At 45.5% G+C, this 14,046-nt stretch overlaps 2 protein-coding genes across 3 annotated transcripts in view; one reads left to right on the top strand and one right to left on the bottom strand.

Moving 5' to 3' along the window:
- Window positions 1-426: 426 nt before the first annotated feature.
- On the top strand, window positions 427-3,099 carry ribc1 (RIB43A domain with coiled-coils 1). Its single transcript, XM_027016317.2, has 7 exons — window positions 427-767; window positions 873-1,093; window positions 1,224-1,338; window positions 1,515-1,633; window positions 1,986-2,213; window positions 2,310-2,476; window positions 2,902-3,099. Exons 1-7 carry the CDS (start codon window positions 569-571, stop codon window positions 2,981-2,983), a joined length of 1,131 nt encoding a protein of 376 aa, XP_026872118.2. The 5' UTR covers window positions 427-568; the 3' UTR covers window positions 2,984-3,099.
- Window positions 3,100-5,368: 2,269 nt separating this feature from the next.
- The window catches only part of l1cama (L1 cell adhesion molecule, paralog a), a 35,279-nt gene continuing 26,601 nt past the window's right edge, over window positions 5,369-14,046 (bottom strand). Inside the window, exons 18-29 of one of the 2 annotated variants that reach the window (XM_035522291.1) lie at window positions 13,847-13,917; window positions 13,426-13,651; window positions 13,039-13,154; window positions 12,505-12,730; window positions 12,095-12,217; window positions 11,409-11,582; window positions 10,581-10,694; window positions 10,144-10,293; window positions 9,742-9,873; window positions 9,556-9,628; window positions 9,415-9,426; window positions 5,369-9,190 (exon numbers count right to left, since the gene is read on the bottom strand). In XM_035522291.1, coding sequence (XP_035378184.1) covers window positions 9,010-9,190; window positions 9,415-9,426; window positions 9,556-9,628; window positions 9,742-9,873; window positions 10,144-10,293; window positions 10,581-10,694; window positions 11,409-11,582; window positions 12,095-12,217; window positions 12,505-12,730; window positions 13,039-13,154; window positions 13,426-13,651; window positions 13,847-13,917 — 1,598 coding nt within the window. In that variant the 3' untranslated portion in view covers window positions 5,369-9,009. The remainder of the gene's footprint in view (window positions 9,191-9,414; window positions 9,427-9,555; window positions 9,629-9,741; window positions 9,874-10,143; window positions 10,294-10,580; window positions 10,695-11,408; window positions 11,583-12,094; window positions 12,218-12,504; window positions 12,731-13,038; window positions 13,155-13,425; window positions 13,652-13,846; window positions 13,918-14,046) is intronic. The other variant, XM_035522292.1, reaches the window with a different exon arrangement.

Genomic DNA, 14,046 nt, shown 5'->3' with positions numbered 1-14,046 from the left:
CTTCTCATCTGATTTCAGAGGGAACATAGAACATAAATGACATTTAGGCATTTAATACTGAAATGATACTGAGTGACTTTGTGAGGCGGTCTACCGTTAATCTATAGTGGTCTGTGGAAACAGGACATTTTCTTTTAATCCTAAACTGAGTTCAGAAGAAACATAGCCCACATATATGACATTTAAGAGTTCTTTACGTTTGAAAATAATAATCATAACGCCCTGATGTTGTCTGAGTGGCATTGCGAGGTAGAATTGGTCTGTGGAAACAAGAAATTTCCTTTTAATTCTCATTTTAATACAGTGGGCACACAGAACACGTATCACATTTAAGAAGGCTTTAATTTTGAAATAATTATGCATAGAGCTTGTCTGACACTGAGCCACAGCCAAGTTACCATGGCCACGCAAACCTCCAAACAAAAAAGCGGCACAGACCTGCAATATGTCCTGCCATCACGGGTGCGCTTGACGAGCAACAAAGTTTGGACACCTCTGGGTACCTCTCGATTTGAACGATAACGTTACCTATAACGACACACCTGCGGACAATCTGCTACCTGCGAGGATGCACAAGGTCGACCTGCCGGTGGACGAGGCTGCCGTGGAGGCAGTGAGGCGGCGCCGGTCCGCGGAGGCAGCCCGGCAGACACGGATCTTCAGCACGAGGAACCGAGTCATGGGTCTGGACCTGCACGCGCTTGAACGACAGGTGGCCGAGCGGCGTGAAAGGGTCGCGATGGACAAACAGCGGGACATGGCCCATGGTAAACGTGCATTGGTCAAAGCCAAAACCAGTCTATAGGCCACACTAAAATGTATAACTGGACACGTTTTTCGTCGTCGTCGTCCCCCCCCCCCCCGTTATACAGATGCGTTGCGTGTCTCCTTTGATGAAATGCTTATGAGGCAGCAAAAAGAAGAGGAGGACATGAGAAGAGGCCTGGCACGGGACCTCGTGCAATACCGGGCAATGCACCAGCGCGCGGAGGATTCACGTGAAGCAGACCTTAAGTGTAACCACCAGGGGGCACTTGGCGTCGACGTATCTGCTCCAGAGTCCTTCGGACCTGCCAGCATGCAGGTTTTTCAGGTGCATATAGTCTCTGCAGTTACTGCCCACTAACTACGCCTTCTATCATTTAAGGCACTGAGCTCGGCATTTGCCATAGAACGTTTGAGTCTTTGGACGGATCTGTTTGTTTCTGCATGTGTGGGTTCAGGGAGAAGGAGTTGGGGAGGATGAGAGGAAGAGGGCTCAGATGGAGATGAATGAGAGAGTGCTCCGAGCGCAAAGAGAAGAGCGGGACAAGCAAAAGAGGGAGTACAAGCACAAAGGTAAACACACACACACACACACACAGCCCAGACTCCCTTATGTCTGAGTCCTTACAACCTATGGGCCTGCTGATGTGTATGTACACTGTAGTGGGTCATCACCGTTTCCTCTGTATGTTCACAGCAGTGCTGAATATGTGCGTGTTGGGGAAGCAGTGAATGTTGTGTGTGTGCAGAGCTGCTCAGATGCAGAGAACTGCTGCAGCACGACCTGCGAGTGGCACAGCTGGATGCTCTGGAGACGGAGTGTAAAAGAGCCGCGTGCATCGCCCTCAAAAGCTACAACCAGGCTCAGGTGGATGGGGAGGGAGAGGGAGAGAAAGAGAGAGGGGGGAGAGAGAGAAAGAGAGAGGGTGGGGAGAGAGAGAGAGGGAGAGAATGAATCTTAGTACATCAAACAGTGAGTCCATTACCTTGATTGTATTGTTTTCTTAAGTGATGGAGCTCATTAAATATAGTTTGCTGTTCTTTGCTTTGCAAGAGACAGCTACATTTTAAAAGTGTTTCCACATTATTTATATTATTTTAAACCCTCAGGCTTTGTTTGTCATTGTCATTTTTGATCAATAGATAATAACCCTCCAGGGACACGATGAGATGGGAGGGTCAAAGCTCCTGAACTCTGACCTTGAGCTGTGTTTTTGTAGGCAGAAGAGAGGTTGGAGAGAGAGAAGCAAGACAAGCTGAGACAGGAAGAGGAAGGGCTGGCAGAGATGTTGCACATGGTGACCTCTGACCTGCTGACCGAGTGCCCGGAGGCAGCAGTCAGAGCAGGGGCGGCCCCCCGTGTGCCGCCAGACCACTGGAAGGGAATGGGCCCCGCGCAGCTCAGCGCCATCTACAGGCAGAGCGAGGAGCAGCGCGCCGAGAGGGAGGTGAGGGACCATCTCTCTTGCTTTCACACACCCTCTGCACCGAAAGGCGGTGCTTCTGTCTCTGCCGTGGAAGTACATCCCTCTCGCCCCCCGCAGAGGCACACGCAGCTGGAGAGGCAGAGGGAGAAGGCGTGGGATCTGCTGCAGCTGCAGCAGGCCAGGCAGCAGGTGGAGGAGGAGAGCAGAGTGAGAGAGACAGAGAAGGAGAGGAGAGGGAAGCTGGACCGCTACAACCAGCAGCTGGCCAAAGAACAGCGGGCACAGTAAGGGCAGCACGCAGGCGTCAGGCACCGCGGAACCCCAGCCCTCTGCTAGCTGATAGCACTCACAGCCTTTAGCTTCTTCACACTCAGGTGTTACTGTATGGATGTGAGTGCTGGTTCTTTTGTCTTTTGTGCACTAGTGAGTCATGGTATAACATTAAACACGTCCTGTGGCGATATTTTGGAAAGCTCATGTAATTCTGAAATCTGGTGTCTTTGGTTTTTTTTAGACAATTTTACAAAAATCAATAAAACATTTAAAAAAAATGTTTAAAAAATAGCATTTTTAAGAAGATAGAAATGCTAGCGTTTAGGCATGTTTTGTGCCGCAACTGTACTTTCCTCTTGTGTAAAAAAGTGAAATGTTTGCAAAAGTCGAGGCCCTGTGAGAGTCTACTGATGAACAGAAATCCTGTCTTTTGCAGCCAACAGTACCTCAAGACGGAGCTTTATACCAACCAGCCCGCTGCCCACTACTTCACCCAGTTCAGCACCAGCTCGCGCTAGAAACCTCTCACACCACCATCCGCCCAGCACCAAATGCACTGTGGATGTTTGAATTTCTAACTGCAGAGAATACATGACCTTGTTAAGGATTAATAAATTATGCTTTTCATAGCACTGATAAATTGTGTTGCATTTTTTTAATATAACATTCAAATATATGTATTAGAACAGCAAAATATTGTACTTCAGCATCAGAGTCCATATCATCTCATAGATTTTCTGTGCCATCATTTAAAACTACATTATGTAGAGTAGTAAAAAGTTGAACAATTTTAGTGCTACTCAGGCAACCTTGCATCCTGCCTGAGATGCACGCTTAAATGCCTAAACATGAAACGTAAAACAGCAGTATAGTGAATATCTGTAAACTGACTACATAACTACATAACACGCTGCATCCGGAAAGCCACCAACATTGTGAAAGACCCCACACACCCCTCACATGAACTGTTCACCCTTTTGCCATCTGGAAGAAGGTACCGCAGCATCCAGTCCTGCACCTCCAGACTGTGCAACAGCTTCTTCCCAGAAGCCATTAGACTGCTGAACTCTGGCTAACTCCAATTCCAATTCAGATTCCAAAAATGGGCACTTTTATACACACACACATACACACATGCTTATACACAGTCACACACACTCATACACTCACACACACACACACACACGTACGTACATACATACATACATATCTATACACACACGCACACATTGTTTTGCATCGGACTAGTGCTGAAGTCAAACCTCACACAAATAAACTATGCACTTCTGTTGCAGTCTTGCACATTATCCTACTTGCTGCTAGAGTACTGCACTAAACCAGCACTGTACTCTGAACTGTTCTGGCTGCTACCGGTGACTGCTATTTTCAGGGTAGCATATCACTGATTGCTATGCACAACTCGCTTTACATATGCCCAGTACTGTGTACTGAACTAAATTGCACTGTCTACTCATTTTGTATTTTGTATTTGTCCTGTCCTGTATTTATTATTGTTTATTTAATGTTTATTTAATGACATTTTGCACTATATTGGACTGTTTGCACTTGTGTAGCATGTTGTCTGTTGCACTGTTGTTTTTATGTTGCACCATGGTCCTGGAGGAACATTGTCTCGTTTTTGTTGTGTACTTGTACATAGCTGAAATGACAATAAAACCTCTTGAACTTGAACTTGAACTTGACTCTTCTCTCCAAGGCCATCGCACGCTCGGACACCAACAACACAGACATCCAGAATTTTGTCCTGAGTGTATCTGTACAACATAAGCAAGGGAGGCTAACACAAAACCTATTAAAAGCAGCAGTCCCGTCGACCACACCCCACCATCCCCAACGCTCCACGGCTCAGACACACTGGTTTCAATTCATTTGAGTCAACACATGGCAAATTCTCCCTTTGTGTGTATGTGTGCAGTGTACAGCCAAGACTAGAGCATCCCTGATTTTCCCATGGCTTTTTCAGGAATTGCTTTGTAACAGATACACACCATACTGCAACTCAAGCAAACAGGAAACAGTTGGAAATGTGGGGGGAAAGTAGTCTTATTATGGTTGGCTTAATTTAAGGTCAATGGCCATTAATGTTTTATTTTTCTTTTTTATAAAATATGTTTTTTGTTTTTTTTTTTAAATTCAGACATTATCAAAGGATGGCTTTTTTTTTCTTTTTAAAGTTTTTGAAAACTAATCACTAGTTATCCAGAACAGTTATACCACAACTAACATTTTAGCCAAAAGGTCAAAGGTTCAGAATTAAAACATCAACAACTCAGAATAATCGACGGAACACACTGTTACAAATCAGTGCCATAACAAAACAAACATTTGGGTTTTATTTACATTCAGATAAAAACAGAGGTTTTGGCCCGTCTCTGCTTCTGCACAAGAACACGACTTGCTGTATATCCTTTCACTTCACTTTTACTGGACTCCTCAGGTCTTTCTTCTCATGTATTTTCACATAACACTGCTCACCCAAACGTACGTGCCACACAACGAAATAGAAACCAGTGCTATTTGGTATATCTGGCATGGGATTATATTCTCCACCCCTTCAAAGCATACAATCTCCGTGTATGACATGAATCACGATAGTTACATATATGACTGTTTTTACATAACCAAACCAAATTTGTCAATGAGTACATGAGGGTGTGTGTGTGTGTGTGTGTGTGTGTGTGTGTGTGTGTGTGTGTGTGTGTGTGTGTGTGTGTGTGCGGTGTGTGTGCGGTGTGCTCTCTCACAACCCCATCAAACTCAGTACTACCTCACACCCCATTGCACTTTTGAAGTGTGTAGTCATATGGCTTTACACCAACAGGACTGCAAGAGAAGATTTGTCAGTACACACAGTTTAATACACTACGCATGACAACTTTTCAGTAGGTATTGATTGCTCCATTGATTTTATTTTTGAAGCATTTACAATACAGTGGGTGATTCATGATTCACATACACTAGTTTTCCAGGTCAAGCCCACTTGTACGGGCCCACCCATATCCGTCCCTCGGTCATGGACAAACACGATGGAAAAGTGACATGGCCGTTCATCATAACAGTCAACTGCAACGCTCTCGTGCACTCATCCAGTCATTCCTCACATTCTGACCCATTGCTTTTTATTTGATTCTTTTTTAGATTTCTATAACCTTTGATTTATTTCAATCAAACAAAGGGAACATGTGACATTGAAAATATTTCAATAATCAAGTGATGTCTAGCCCTGGATCTCTTCAGAACTAAAATTACAGTAGCTTAAGCATGTTTAAGATGTGCCATCATTTAAAACTACATTACATAGAGTACAACAGTAAAAAGTTGAACAATTTTAGTGCTACTCAGGTAACCTTGCACCCTGCCTGAGATGCACGCGGAAACGCCTAAACATGAAACGTAAAACAGCAGTATAGTGAATATCTGTAAACTGACTCTTCTCTCCAAGGCCATCGCACACTCGGACACCAACAACACAGACATCCAGCAGCAGTTTAGTGGGATATTGGCATAGTTCACACCACATATTCCTCCTGTATGAAAATACACCTTTACGAGAATTTTGTCCTGAGTGTATCTGTACAACATAAGCAAGGGAGGCTAACACAAAACCTATTAAAAGCAGCAGTCCCGTCGACCACACCCCACCATCCCCAACGCTCCACGGCTCAGACACACTGGTTTCAATTCATTTGAGTCAGCACATGGCAAATTCTCCCTTTGTGTGTATGTGTGCAGTGTACAGCCAAGACTAGAGCATCCCTGATTTTCCCATGGCTTTTTCAGGAATTGCTTTGTAACAGATACACACCATACTGCAACTCAAGCAAACAGGAAACAGTTGGAAATGTGGGGGGAAAGTAGTCTTATTATGGTTGGCTTAATTTAAGGTCAATGGCCATTAATGTTTTATTTTTCTTTTTTATAAAATATGTTATCTTTTTTTTTTTTTTTAATTCAGACATTATCAAAGGATGGCTTTTTTTTTCTTTTTAAAGTTTTTGAAAACTAATCACTAGTTATCCAGAACAGTTATACCACAACTAACATTTTAGCCGAAAGGTCAAAGGTTCAGAATTAAAACATCAACAACTCAGAATAATCGACGGAACACACTGTTACAAATCAGTGCCATAACAAAACAAACATTTGGGTTTTATTTACATTCAGATAAAAACAGAGGTTTTGGCCCATCTCTGCTTCTGCACAAGAACACGACTTGCTGTATATCCTTTCACTTCACTTTTACTGGACTCCTCAGGTCTTTCTTCTCATGTATTTTCACATAACACTGCTCACCCAAACGTACGTGCCACACAACGAAATAGAAACCAGTGCTATTTGGTATATCTGGCATGGGATTATATTCTCCACCCCTTCAAAGCATACAATCTCCGTGTATGACATGAATCACGATAGTTACATATATGACTGTTTTTACATAACCAAACCAAATTTGTCAATGAGTACATGAGGGTGTGTGTGTGTGTGTGTGTGTGTGTGTGTGTGTGCGGTGTGCTCTCTCACAACCCCATCAAACTCAGTACTACCTCACACCCCATTACACTTTTGAAGTGTGTAGTCATATGGCTTTACACCAACAGGACTGCAAGAGAGGATTTGTCAGTACACACAGTTTAATACACTACGCAGATTACAATAAAAAAGACACACGTATAGAGGGCTACACAAAATTAAGTACGCTAGAGTACGATGGTGGGGTGAACAAAGGTAACTTTCTGGTGACATCGGTTATGTGGACAGGCACAGGGACCGATGGATGTGACAGCTGTCTAATACTGTTGGCTGACTGCTGGATACCACTACGTACAGCGTGATATAAAGCACCTCATGTTAACATACCATTGCAGCTTTTCTATTTACAGTATATAGCTTGGCTATGGGGACCTGGCTGTGTATTTGCTCTTGAGGTATGCAGAAAACCAATCAGAAAATCACATATACATTATGGGAAACAGAAGAAAACATAAAGGCATAACATTTTAAAATAAAGTAAAATAAAAAATGTAAAAGAACGCAGTGCACCGGTCTTCCAGTGCAACCCACTGAAATGGCAAATAACAACTACTACATATAATAAATAAGTCCACCTATGCAGCCCATATGCAGTGTGCACTGGGCATACGTCTGCATAATGCACTGCTCAGGACATTAAGGTCCTCGTTTCCCTCTGCTTTAGTCCTCCTGCACTGCCTTCTGCGTTCTGTATTTGGCATTAACCGTGGGTGTCTTGGTGGCTGAATTGTCATTCTGTCGTTAATAAAGTCACTGGCATTCAGTAGGTCATTTTTGCAGGCAGAAAACTGGGAGGCCAAGCCAGCTGTCACCCGTGTGTACCTGTGCACAGCTGTGTATGCCTGTGTTATGTTGGGCTGCAGAGTTGCAACACAACGGCAACTGGGAAGCAAGCAAAAGATGGCAGGCAGTGGTTTTAAGGGACAACACGATTGTAGCACTGAACCAGTAAGCGACAACATGTTATTATTAAGCCATGCCCAACAGCATTCGCTCGAAAATAAACATGCCCAAAACCTCTGACTCCAAGGTCACTAGCAGTGAACGTGCTCATGGCCACTAACTGCAGACATTTCCAGCACAAAGAAATATATGTGAAGTTCTACAAATAACATACATGCATAATTTCCACTAAATGGTGTTTTGAAGATCTCAATGCAGTCAATCTATGCAAACATTAACAAGACATTTTTTTGGATTTTCTTTCATCTATCTAGTATGTTGTTAGCCATATATGGATTATTTGCTTAGCATGAATAATTGTGGACACTACAGTGTCTTCCCAGCTTGCAAACTATTACAAAAAAAGCATAACTTTTACATGCTGTTAACTTTGCATAGCTAGCTATCATTGGTTACTTTAGTGGCGTAGAGGGCACCTATCATGAGCAAGCTCAAACGTTAATGTTGTCACTTACAGCTTAGTGGTGTCATTCAGTTTCAGCTGAATTTCGTATTTGGTTTTGTTTCTGGCATTGTTATGTTTATAGTCCCTGAAATGATGATGCGCTTGTCATCTTTTGTTTGTTTCGCAGTTGCTGCTCTTCTGTGACTCTTTCAGTCACCGTACTGTAAACTACTATGGAAGGGCATATTAGAAACAAAGAGGAATTATCTATGAACAGTTTGCAGGGAGGTTCCTACCCGTACAGTTGCTTGTCTAGTCTATTCTAGACTATTCTAGTCGTTTGTGTTTCCCTCCATCTATGCCTGAATTGTATCGGTTGATCAAATTATGTCTAATGTCAGTCCCAAAATTGTATGTGGTGTCCCACTACATGGGATTTGCTTTGAGTGTACATACCGATGTTGTACTGCATCTACTCATTATATAGTCAGTCACTTAGATACGTGTTAGTGGGCACATGGGTGAATCCAGTTTGGAAGTGTGGCCTACCCTGCCTGGCTAGTCTGAGGCCACGGCGGAATGGGGTGTGCCGTGGCCAGTGGGCGTGACGGTGGCAGGGTGGGCGGGGTGAAAGGGCAAGCTGTCCTAGGGCTCCACCTCGGGCGCTTCTCTGGTGCTGCTGAGCTGACTGGCCAGGGACTCGTCCATAATTACCTCCGTCTGGATGCTGTTGCTGTTGCCGTAGTCCTCGAGGGCGCCGTCGCTGCAGAGCTTGCTGTCCTCGCACAGAGAGGGGAGACTGGCCGTGCATTTATCCTCGTTATCACTTCTCAGGGGAGAGGAAAGACAGGGAGAAAGGGAGAGAGAGAGGAAGTGTGGGATGAGTGGAGAAATGGACAGAAAACGGGACAACCGCTAGAAAGTGCTCTCAGACGGCAATTAAATGATTAGGCTGAGCTCAAAAGGACTGCGTAGAGGGGGGCGGCGAGGAACCCAACCCCAGCGAGAGAGCAGCCGCATGCCTTTACAGAAACACACTACAAGTCATACCTCTCTAGAGATCTGGACAGCGTTTGAGAGCATCAGGAAGAAAGAGAGAGAGCGTAAGGAATACAAAGAAACGCCAGAAGAAATTCACAGGCAAGCTTTGTCATTTAGAAAAGCACTGATAAGTAGCTCAGGGCACCACACCTGTACTCCCCAAACGTCTCGTCCTTCATGGGTCGGGCCTCCGAGTCCACCTGGCCCTCCTCCTTGTCTTTGACTGAGATAGCAGAATTTACAGCGTTAATATCACTGATGCCACTGCTTCTGTAACAGACAAATGTAAAGCGTCAGCACACCCGCAGTGTGCGGTCACTCAGGCAGGTGGCGCACCTGAGTACTTGCCGCCTTTGCTCCGCTTGATGAAGCAGAGGATGAGCAATACCAGCAACAACAGCACGAGGGCGCTAATGAGTCCAATGAACCAGCCTTCAGTAGCAAAGCCAGATCGCATCTCCATCACTCCTACAAACAGACGGGCATGAAAGCAGACTCAGGGTGTCAGGGATTAAAACGACACACATCAAATCTTTTTCAGATGTAGCTAATGTGCTCGTTTTTGCATAGAAAGACCAGCCTGAACTTATAAAGAGTCCAGCACTTTCAGAACCAGCTCTGACCTTTAGTCCTGACTGCACTGTTCTACACTGTTTTACACCACTGTTTCTGTCTGAAAGCGTTTGTGTTTGTGTGTGTGTGTATGTGTGTGCGCGTGCGTATGTGTTTACATGCTACCTGCTCCCGTGGTCCGTATGTCAGTCTCCCAAAAGGTTCCGTTACTGGAGATGAAGTGCAGTATGTAGGTGGATCCAGGCTGCAGGCCGTGCAGGGAGTAGAAGGCCTGGGTGGAGTTCACTTTCTCCGAATGCTGCCAGCTCCCCCGGCCTGGGGGACAGAAAGCCCAACACACTCCATCCCACTGGCACATTAGCAGCCGGCACAGAGTCGTCTGCTCTGGGTTTGGCATCACCACGGCAACATGCTGGCATCACATGACACCTATGCTGAAGTTGGCCCTCAAAAATGTACATCAGTGCCTTCACATTAGAGGTTTGCCCTTTTTAAATAGGAACAGGAAGCATATCAAAGGCTAATTACTGAGTTATTAGTGTGCATGTGCAACAGTTCCATTAGCACTTTTAAAGGGCATTTCCTTCCGGCAAAGCTCTTACCGTTCTTCCGTAGGTAGTGAATGTGGAAACCCACGTTCCTTTGCCTCTCGTGGGAAACCCAGGTTAGGTTGACTGATGTCTCTCCAACAGACAGACTAAAGTTCCGGGGTGGACCTATTCACACACACACGTGCGCACACACGACGGGAAAAAAATAACTTTATTCTGTTTTCCATTATGGATGCCTGCTCTATAACGTCAATGGTAACATTGTTGTGCCTGGTGGGACAGGACACTGAGCACGGAGTGTGTTCAGGAAAAACTTTTCCATATTTACACTGTAATCTTAATCACTGCACTTCTCTCGGGCCCATTACTCATGCATATTGCTTTTTTCGGAGAAACTGTTATGCTTCAAGGAAACTGTAACTGCATCTCGGAAACAGCAGATATTTCACGGCTGGATTATAGTTAGTTTGGGAAGATTTATTTCTCTGGGTGCATTCTATTTCTAGAATGTCATGTTTTATTCATTTGCTCAGTTATTTTCCATTGCTGGGTGATGCTGGCTTATCAGAACTCTGTGTACTTGATACCCGATAACAGGAGATAAAACTTTGGCGTTTTTCTCCAGAAGAAGGTAAGGGAATCGACTTCCCTCCTTCCACCGGTCCCTCGGTAAGCGCACTTGGTCTGCCTGTTTAGTGTTCCATCCGTTTGCAGTAATATAAGTCAATGCAGAAACCCAGCAGTATCCAGTAAAGACGTTTCATACGACCGTGATTAATGTTGCTAAAAATTAAACCTTAATCCTTGCATCCTTTAATCTTTGAAAACACAAAGCAACGGACTCAGAAATAGGACAGATCTGCTATATAAATGTGGGACCTCCATCGAGGATGGTGGCTCCTTCCCGGGTGATGGGCAGGCCATCCCCAGCAGCGGTGAAGCCCCGCAGGTAGAAGCGGTAACGGCTGTGGGGGTCCAGCTCTTTAAGGGTCAGCTGGGTCACCGTGGGGTCATCAATCCTCTCCTCCTGCATGGGACTGTATGCATTATCGACTGCGGCGTCAGAGACAGAGATAAAGAGAGAGAACAACGGAATGTGAAGATGAACAGAGAAAGCAGAGACATAATGGGGTATTTCTTTGTGAGGTAAACTTCTAGAATGTTTTCTAGGGCACCAAGGGACGTTTTAGGCACAACGGGAGGCGGATGGCCTACTCAAAGTAGGATCACATTAATACCGAATCCAGACACTGTCAGGCGGTTGTACGTGTACCTATATCGAGGATTTTACAATGGCCTCCAACATGGATCAGCCAATCAGATTTTAGGACCAGAATTATCTGTTTTATAATGCCACATAAATGCCACTGATTACTTGAACTGATTACTAGAACTGTCTGTGTAGGATGAATGTACTAATTACTAAGAAATTAATGGCATATGAAAGCAAAGTATTGCATCTGATATGCTGTGAAGAAACATTACACGGATTCCTATACAGCTAATATTCCTGCAGTCATTTGTTTGAACGCTACAAATTATACAGTGGATGTGTGTAGGCTTACGCTGCTGGTATTGCACCAAGTATCCCATCAGAACCCCGTTGGGTTGGGCAGGTGTGGTCCAGTGCAGGGCCATCTCTCTCTCAGAGGGGCTGACCAATACCAGAGACGTGGGCGGACCAGGAACTGTAGGAAAATGACAGCGTCGGTGAGTGGAATCCACAAGCTTGCCACGTGGATCTCCTCATCTTCCTCTGTGATGCTGAAAGGCTCGAAATGCTTGGTAATTATCGAAAAGAGTTGAATTGGGAGTTGTAGAGAAACGCAAAATTGTCCAGGGCTTTGGCTTTTGTGACTGGGATTTACAAGTGGTGACATAAATGTATGCTCACATAGTCTCCAACATTTATTTTCTGTCTCTTTTCAGTCCTGATTGAGACAGGAGGTGCTTGGGCATAAAGTCTGTGCCTCACCGCCCTCGGGGGTCTGGAAGGTGCGCGCCTCCGAGTCTGGTCCAGCTCCTCTGCTGTTGAACACTTTCACGGTGAGGGAGTAGCAGGAGTATGGCAGCAGGCCTCCCAGGTCCTTCTTCTCCTCGTCAGCTCCTGTTGTCTCGTAGACGGCGCTCAAGGACGCGTCCTCCCTCCCGACCTGATTCTGCTGGTGTCTTCCACATGGGCCGTGGTTCCACAGGTGGATCTGACAGGAAAACGACAAACAAATTCACTTCATGTTGGTGCTCAGCCAGTGGAGATGTTGAAACTTGCCTCTCATTTCATCAGTGTGGAGATGACGAAGCTTTAAAAAACACTTGAAAAATGTTATACATCTTTCTAAAACTCAACATTCAAAAAAAGGATTTTAATAATCTCCTTTGGAGTCACAGATTAGCGGAGCTCAGGCGTGAAGATCCACGGATGTGCCTGGTGTTTTTAGCTCATGCTAAACTTTTATCTGTTCGTTTTGGTGGCGGGCTCGTAGAGTGTTTTAGGGCAGTGATTCAGCACCTTGTAGCCCAACAGATGCCCCCTCACAGACTTCCTTTCCACTGGGGCCCATGTCACCCTGATGGCAGTGCTGCTAAGAAGAATCACACCCACATTCAGGGGAGATTCCAGAGGATCTGAAACACACACACAGGACACACACAGTGGACCCGTGGTCCCTTAAGAGAATTCAAAACTGGGATGACTAAACCAACTCACTCCCTTGCAGGATTCTAAATATTCTCTTCTGTTTGCTTCAATGACTTACACTTTAGAACTAAAAGGATGCAAGAAATTAATGGTGGAAATTGTACAGGGAAGCCCCAGATCAATATAAAGCATCTATCGAAACCTGAAACCTGGCAGCATCATGCTATAGCAGGAGTACACGAGAATAGGTTGACTCACAGTCCTCTCCAGAGTAGCCAATGGTGGACCTGGGTTCTGGCCCCTCTCCCACGTTATTAACGGCCTGCACCTTGATGTCAAAAGCAGTGAAATGGTCCACGTCGGTGACGACGTAGCGCGGCGAGGTGGTGAAGGCGAAGTGCCAGGAGGGTCCGCTGCCCACCACCTTTCTCCACATGACCTTGTAGCGGAAACCCGGCCCGTTGAAGCTCATCCGATCCATCTCCTGCAAGAAGACAGAGCTGGGAGCTTCACAGAGATCTTTACCAGCATCTAGATTTCCAAAAGCGTGGCACACATGGAACTCGGTTAAGCAAGCTGCGAGCTGTAAATTTATGGCTCACGCGCAAAGAAGCCTGGGAGGAGAAGCAATTCAACGGTCGGCGTGGAGTGAGAGCAGTGAGCTGTTTGCAGAACTCACTTTCCACGTGATGACGAGGTTGTCTGGGTCCTCGGACTCGCTTTGCACTCCTACGGGGTTGCTGTCTGGCCCTGCAGGGGACACACGGAAGCCTTAGCGCGCAGGGCCGTTCACAACACAACACACACCTGTCACTTCAAATCAGCACCACAGCAAGGCAGCGTGAAGGGGATTCCCAGCTGGGGCCCACTGGGAGCGGA

This window comes from Electrophorus electricus, chromosome 24, assembly GCF_013358815.1.
Source record: "Electrophorus electricus isolate fEleEle1 chromosome 24, fEleEle1.pri, whole genome shotgun sequence".
Taxonomy (NCBI): Eukaryota; Metazoa; Chordata; class Actinopteri; order Gymnotiformes; family Gymnotidae; genus Electrophorus; species Electrophorus electricus.
This window is presented reverse-complemented; position numbering and strand designations above follow the sequence as displayed.